Source organism: Tripterygium wilfordii, chromosome 11, assembly GCF_013401445.1.
Source record: "Tripterygium wilfordii isolate XIE 37 chromosome 11, ASM1340144v1, whole genome shotgun sequence".
NCBI lineage: Eukaryota > Viridiplantae > Streptophyta > Magnoliopsida > Celastrales > Celastraceae > Tripterygium > Tripterygium wilfordii.
In genome coordinates, this window is record NC_052242.1 from 4,031,028 (window position 1) to 4,039,223 (window position 8,196).

The following is an 8,196-nucleotide window of genomic DNA, read 5'->3' on the forward strand; positions in this document are numbered from 1 at the left end:
TGCATCCTCAATCCACCACATCAAATGGCCCCACATAAATCTAGCCGGCCCCACCATCACATCACATCCCATGTAGTTCTCTTACATGTCTGCCACGTGTCATTCGTTTTCTGTGAAATTTTCATGAAGTACCAAAGCTTTATAACTACCAAATCATCACAGAGACCCTTTTACCTCTTTTACCGCCTTTAGGACTCTATATATGTATATATTGGGAGCTCAACAGTCACAATCAAGATGAAATATCGACCGTTGATTGCTCTACCATCAAGGGCCATAAATCTTACAAGTGTACACACTAATAGAGCCCAATTTAGAGGAAATAAACACCCCTCTTCATTACAATTAGAACCCAATATTAGTACCTTTTTTCTCCTCCTCTCTTCCTCACAAACTTTGCCATTGATTTGCATGGAGTTTGATAAGAATTTGAGAGAAGAATTCCCTTTCCTTTCAAGCCTAATCTCAGACAATAATAATGATTCTCCCTTCAAATTAACAAATGAATTTTCTCTTGACACCCCAAACACCTCCTCCTTCTCTTCATCTTCCTCAACTTCTTCAAATAGTACTAATTTGTGTGACAACTACTTTCAGTACCTGGACTACCTTCTCAACAATGACATGTCCTTCAAATCTAATCATTCAGCAATCCAAGGGTCTTCACTGGATTCCCCAATTAGGGTTTCTACATCGACGAGCGGGGACGATCCGTTAGAGGCCTACACTAATGGGGTGTTCAAAGATGTTAATGCCTATGCAAATGAAGCTCTCTATGATCTTGATTGCAAGAACATTAATGGGGTGTTACAGAGGAGAGTGGTACCCTTTTGGGATCAGATTGAATTTCAAAAGAAATCTGAAATCCAGGTAGCTTCGTCAACTTTGCTCATCAATTTTGAAGAATTTGGATCTGTTAATAGGTTGCTACCCACAGAGGAGATGTCATGCACAGCAGTAGATAATGCTGGTCATGGTGCACATCAAAGTAAAGGGAAGATCATCAAAAGGGTTCCTATTAAAAGAGATTTCAAAGTCCCAAACAGGAAGAAGATAAGCAAAGGCCAATGGAGTCAAGAAGAAGATAGGTAATATTATCAATTAATATTCCTAATTAAATCCTTCTTTTGGTGTTTTAATTTTTCTTTTATTCATGATGATTATTGTAAATTATGATATATATATATGCAGACTGTTGGTGCAATTGGTGGAAGAATATGGAGTGAAAAACTGGTCTCAAGTAGCTATGTTGATGGAGGGAAGAGTTGGGAAGCAATGTAGGGAGAGATGGCACAACCACTTAAGGCCAGAGATCAGGGTTCTTTTCTTCTCCTCCTTAATTTCTTCAATTTCATTTTTTTTCTCTTAAAATTTATTATTTATTAGTCTATATTTTCTTTATTGACCTTTTTATTTTGGTTTAGCACAATATTAAATTTTACTGCTTGGTTTTCTATCAAATAGTCATTTATAAAATTATAAATATTTTATAGGAACAAATGCACTACATTTGTACACCCGAGCCGTGGTAAAGATGGTGTATATCATCTTGATAACCAAGGTTCGAATCCCCCTCCCCGTTAAAAAAAATACACTACATTTGTACAATTATATGCACAAACACATGTCTATATTCATATAAATATATGTCTATATATTCTTACAAATATATGTATACTACTGTATTATTCATATTCATTTATACGCATCATCAAATGTATAGAACTTATTACCTTGCAAATATTGTCTTTATTAATTATTTTCTATTTGGTAAATTTTAAAATTTATATAGACACGTGGAGTGTCCACGTAATCAATAGTTATGAACGCATTGCATAATGACAATTTCAGATTAAAACAAAATTTTCTAATCCAATTATCACCCCACCCTAATTATACATTGTAATTGCTTATTATTTACTCTTGAGTATACATGCATGATATTTAAGCAAGAACTTTTATTTTTTAAAAAAGATAAAGGAATGCTAAAAAAATTGTTCTAAACCATACCATTGCCTTTGGCACATAAACCCTAGAGTGGTTTATATGGTTGTGTTGGGAAAACCCTATACCTTCTTTTTTTCACTCTACTAGTATATATCACTTTTCTCAACCAATTTGGTGAATTAAGTATTACTTATTTGAGATTTAGGATTTTATGAAAGAATATTGTTTAGGACAAAGGTTTTGATGATGACGATAGCAATAACGATATTGATTTGAATTTATTTATAGAAAGACGCATGGAGCGAAGAGGAAGACCAGCTACTAATAGAAGCTCACAAAGAAATGGGGAACAAATGGGCAGAGATTGCAAAGAGATTGCCTGGAAGGACTGAAAACACAATCAAGAACCATTGGAATGCAACCAAGAGAAGGCAATTCGCAAGGCGGAAAGGGAAAGGCATGACTAGTACTACTTCTCCTCCAATAACTTCTCACTTGCAAAACTACATCAAGGGCTTGACTACTAATTCTCCAACTCAAACACCTGAAATTGTGTCTACTACTAGTAGTGAAATTCCAAGCTACTATTCTAGTGAGGCCATGGAATTGCTTCCTTTTGGGATGAACATGTTCGCGGATACCTTGCCCCCGCCGGTGTTTGATGATGAGATTTGTAGCAGTTCGGCTATTGTTGATGATGAGATGGCTCTGAAGATGGATGGATTGAAGCAAAGTGACGATCATGAGGTGATGAGGAAGGAATTGGATTTGATAGAGATGATGGCTCAAGAGAATGCTTGATCATTTGGGGTTTTTTTTGTTGGGGTATTTCGTGGAAGAGATTTTGAAGCTTTTTCGTGTTTGTGGTTTTTGGTAGGGAATGGAAGTAAAACAAAATGGGTTATAGAGACCTTTTTTGTGTGTTTGCATATGGTCAAACTAATTGTATTCCCAACTTCTTTAAGGCATGTTATAATAAATTTGTTACCTTAGTTATATGTAGCCTTTATATTTTATTTAGATTTCCTTCCTCCTATATTCTAGTTAAGAAAATCATGGGGAGACATATTTTAAAATAGATTTCAAATCTCAATTGAGGGGGATTATTTAACATTTAGAATAGAGTTGAAGGATGAATTTTGTCATTTTGAGCAAAACGCATTACTAATGTTGCAAGAAACACAACATTGTTCATCATAGATGCCTTTATGCGTGTTTGGTATTATCCATTCGAACCTGATGATGTCTAAATAGGATCGACTTATCAGACGGATCAGCCAAGTCAAACCAAACAGGAGTAGTTGAATTCCTTCTTTATTGGTGAGTATTTCCTTTCCTTCCTTCCTGCGCAGGAGGCAAACGTAAGCCATGATAGGGCCCTGAGGGTGTGTTTGGGGGCCTCTCCGACGCTCAAGTCAGTATCATACTAAATTTGGGAGACTGACTCTCTACTCGGAGTTTTGCCTCCTGCTCAATTAGAATCCTTACTTGAGGGTGAAGGCTTCTCTTTTATATGAGCTGGAACGTTTGAGTTGTAGTGGGAGTCAGACCCTCTCATTAGTTATACAAAGGGTTTCTTGGAAGGTAAATTCCATTCATATCCCTCTCCAAAGGGGAGTTGGACTCTGCTGAGAGTTTTTGTCCTATTGGGACTCTTCCTTGTTGAATCTGTTCTTGTCTAGATTGGTCAAGCACTCATACCTCGGTTGGATAGGTTGGACCACCTAGGTCGGGTGATGCGAGCTACCAAGGTCGGGCGGTGAGTGGTTCGTCGGTCAATACCGACCTATCTAATATGTGGACAAGTGACCCTCCTAGGCGAGTACGCGGTCGATACCAACCTACCTAATATGTGGACAAATGATCCCTTCTAGGTGAGTACTTCCAACGGTACCGAATACCTGACCTTCTTCTGGTCCAACTGGCATTTGTGTGCCAGGTGATCAATTTCTATTGGTGTTGTGCGCCACGTGATAATTTTCTATTGGTAAGGACATTTTGGTAATATTAGAACCCATAAGTTTACTCACTTTTTATCATAATATTCGCACTTTTATGTTAAATTTAATTAGTTAATGTAGTTAACAAAATCTTTAACTTGTTCACTCACTTCAAAACTTGTATTTTCTTGATCAAATTCAGACTTTCTTTTGACTATATTGAATGTACAGACAGTGTTTCACCACAAATGCAACCCATCATGCATCTTTGAGTTTTGGCTTTATCCTCTTTGCTCTTGAATAAAAGAACACACCAGCAAGAGACCTGTGTCTTTTGTTGACAATCTTGAGCCACCTGATCTGTGCAGTTTGATACCAAATTAAGAGTAAACCACCATGACAGCACTCTCTACTTGGAATAACTTTCTATAAATTCTTAAATATAATTCATCCAAAAATCAGGTTTCCTATGAATAAAGTAAATCTCCATGACAGCACCCAAAGAATAAAAATATATATATAATATAATTTATTCCCATGTACATGATGAGAAAGCTAATGTCTGCAATATGGAGAATCTGGGTCCTGTGGCTCAAAACCAGAGTCACAACTCAGGAGTTGGAGCCAACAAGTAAACAAATCCACCTATGTTGCTGAACACCTTGGATCCAAAGGGTTTTTCAATCCACTCCGAATGGTTAAAGACACCAAAACAGTTCTGGAATACCATAAAGTGATGAAGTATATTTCATTGAATCAAGAAGCAAACAATGGCTTTGGAAAGTAATCCCTTTATGTTTCTAACTTTCCAGATTTTTCCCCTTCACATTGCTTCGATTGAACAAAGCAACAGATGGTGACCAAAAGCAATACACTGCAAACTCATGGGGCCAAATAAAGATCTCAAACAAATTACAAAGCAAGGATAAATACAAACCAAATTTACTGGGTCTACCATTAACTCCCATTAAAACATTAAGTCTAATAACATTTTATATCCGATAATAATAAAGCATCAATGAAAACGATAAAGTCACCATTTATTGCTATTATACTCAAATAGATAACTAAATGCTTTCAAGCAGATGACTTGGCAAGAACTCCAGCTTCAGTAAGCAGAGGAATCAGCTTTCCTTGCTGGTGCAGGCCTGTTGTGGCTGCAAAATAGGAAATGTATTAACTAGTAAAGCAAACAACCAGAAGGAGATACAAAGGTCACAAAAGCAACATTGTGCACATCACAACAATAGTTCAAGGGATTAGAATCATACTGTCACAGCCACCAATGTGATTTCCCCCAATGAAAACATTTGGCACAGTCCGCTGTTTAGTCCATTCGAAAAGAGCAGCTTGCATTTCACTTCCATCACCTTTGAAAAAGTAATCACAAATATTATTAACTAACTGGTTCGGGTATCCATTTTCACTTTCCATGCACAACAAGTGTAGTTTTCACTCAATAAATAAGTAGAAAAACATTGTTTTAAAAAAAACTTGCCTCACTTATTGGGAAATGAAGTACAAATTTTCATAATTCATATACAATACCAGATGATGTGATTTTCAAGACACACAATATTATGTAGAATTGAAATTATCAAGAGAATATCTGCAAATCCATTGACAAAAATTAACCCACTGTGTCATACTGGCAACCTTATGACATAATTAACAGCATCACAACTCCAAATCCAAATGTAAAATAATCAACGAATTCTAAGTTACTACCAAATGAGGCTTCAGTCCATATTAGTTGTCCACCCCTAGACTTAAAAGTGGCTTCTAACCTGGTTATATTCTCTTTTGCTTCCAAATTTTTGTTCATCCACTACTATGGAATATACAAGAGGCTGTCCCACAACCCAATAAAACATAACTTGGAGTTCCACTATGCTTTGGAAGTGAAATCTATGATTGACTAAATCAGATCAATCCCCCATCAAGCATGATGAATTAAACTCAAAACAAAGCCAACACTGAAGACCCGATTTCACAGGAAACAATACAATTGACTGCAGATTCATCCTACACTACCATAAAAGGGTTGCTGGTGTTGAATGATTAATGCTAAGAAAAGCCCAAATGTTACAACCCTGCCGAACAAATTATGCTTCAACATAGATATAAACCGAAATAGATAAATAAATTGGGAGAGAGATAGAGAGATACTTTCAGTGTCCAGCTCGATGACCTTGAAGGTGGCTCCAACTTGCTGTAACAGGTTCTTGACGCTCACGCAGAAGGGACAGTAGGTCTTGCTGCGACACATAATTCCCAAAACTCAATTAAAGATCAACAAATCACAAATCATGTATGTATAAGAAGAACAGAGAGGGAGGTAGAGACCTGAAGACGACGACGGGATTGGCAGCAACAGTCTCCTTCACCTTCACTGACGCCATTTCGCTATTTCGATTCAAGCTTCAACACCCTATCAGAACACCAAATCTCAATATATTCGAAGATGGATTCGTGCCACTAAATATATAGGATGGATCAGTCATGATATGTATTGTACGTGGAATGATCTTGGCCGTTTATTTTTTAATTGTAGGGTCGGTGGGGCCAAAGCCACCAATCAATCAATTCAGTCTGACATCATCCATAACGTCATCATCCATCGGGTTTAGGTGGCATTCAATGTGATAAGATATTCACGTTTATTTTATTTTATTTTTTCTTTTTATATTCCCTATGCTTGTCTATATCTCATAACACTTGCATCAGTTTCGCTTAACCGATTCTTTATATTATCTCCTCAAACATCATTTTTTGACAATTTAAAACCGATTCTTTATATTACATCCTCAAACACCATTTTTTGACAATTTAAAACTTTTTTATTTAACAATTACTGTATCAATATCTCTAGTGTAATCTCTTCTTCATTAAAATTTTAATTTTTTCTTTATTAATTTTATATTATTTAAGAGAGGGATGGGATGCAGGAGAGATGAGAGAAAAGATACAAAAATAATATTATTTTAATAGTTCAAAATACAATAGTGATTATCTACTTGTAAATAATCAGTACTGAAGTTATCTATTATAGAGAACTCTAACAGATTTTGATGCAATTGGTTTTTTGTTCAAATCTTAATTTTCTATTATCTAAAATACATACTTGCATCAATTTAGAGAAACTGATGCAAATGCTCTTATCCAACAATATCGTCCCCAAACAAATAAAAAAATAAATAACGTCCAATTGAGAGAATCACGAGTAACTCAAACGATATTCATATATTGAATTCGAGCCTCCTCCATTCTCTCTTCCCTTGTAAAGCTCAATGGACATTACTACATTAGAATTCAAAATAAAGTTGAGATGCTAAAGATTAAAGTCAATTATTCTCTTATTGTGACAAGTCCAAGTAGATGGAATAATACCTAGGAAAATGACATACATAATAATTTTTCAGATACATACTCTATGTGGCATGCCTAGTTAGATATATTGACACAAAACCCTAAGAAACAAGAGAGATTTCTCGCTTCTCTCTCCTTGGTCCCTTTGCTTCTCTCTTTTTCGATTTTTGTAAAATTGGTTTGGTTTTGTTTTGTTGTTTATTTTTTATACATCTTCCTTCTCTCTCCAACTTTCTTGTCATCTCCTCATCTCTCTCCAGCTTTCATGTTCTCTCTCATCATCTCTCTTCTCACTCAAGCTCACCACCACTGCTCACATGGCATATTTGTCGTCCAACCATCGTTCATGACGCGGCTAGACCCAAAAGAACCATAAAGAGATGAGGATCAAAACCGAACAAACCCCGACGAGTTTCGTCCACCACAATTGTCGGAATCATCCTCGAAAGTTCAATGCCACCATGGGAAAGATCATTAGATCTGGACAATCCGACCACTTTTGGAGGAAACCGACACTACCTATGGACTCATCTCAACAAGGAGTATTTTACACACCCTTTTTCCGACCAAAAATGTCATCGGAATTGGATAGTATAATAAGATATTGTGTTCATTTGTGAGAGTGTAATAAGACACTTTTTTCATTTTGTTTTTAATATTTTGCAAACATTTAGCATGTTGTTTTTTGATTGAAAGACATTGATTATGGGTAGTCTATTTGTTCCAATGGATTATTATATTGTGTCTTCTGGTTGTGTATTTTCTCCCATTGGGTTATTACACTCTGCAATTGACAGTGATTTATCCCAGTGGGTTATTACACTATGCATTTAGCAGTGTTAACTTTTTATCATACAGTCCTTTATTACACAGTGTAGTCATGACAGTGTATTTGAAGATGTGTAATTGATGGTGGCTTATTATGCAGATCATTAAAGAT

The 8,196-nt window shown here is 36.0% G+C and overlaps 2 protein-coding genes across 2 annotated transcripts; one reads left to right on the forward strand and one right to left on the reverse strand.

Annotated features, from left to right (window-relative positions):
- The first annotated feature begins 411 nt into the window (after positions 1-411).
- On the forward strand, positions 412-2,748 carry LOC120008688 (transcription factor MYB118-like). The gene is made up of 3 exons (XM_038859072.1): positions 412-1,088; positions 1,192-1,318; positions 2,236-2,748. The coding sequence occupies exons 1-3, from the start codon at positions 412-414 to the stop codon at positions 2,746-2,748; spliced, it is 1,317 nt and encodes a 438-aa protein (XP_038715000.1).
- Positions 2,749-4,782: 2,034 nt separating this feature from the next.
- LOC120008866 (glutaredoxin-like) lies at positions 4,783-6,372 on the reverse strand. Its single transcript, XM_038859229.1, has 4 exons — positions 6,234-6,372; positions 6,057-6,145; positions 5,159-5,257; positions 4,783-5,044 (listed from the first exon to the last, which is right to left on the reverse strand). The coding sequence occupies exons 1-4, from the start codon at positions 6,287-6,289 to the stop codon at positions 4,965-4,967; spliced, it is 324 nt and encodes a 107-aa protein (XP_038715157.1). The 5' UTR covers positions 6,290-6,372; the 3' UTR covers positions 4,783-4,964.
- Positions 6,373-8,196: the final 1,824 nt, after the last annotated feature.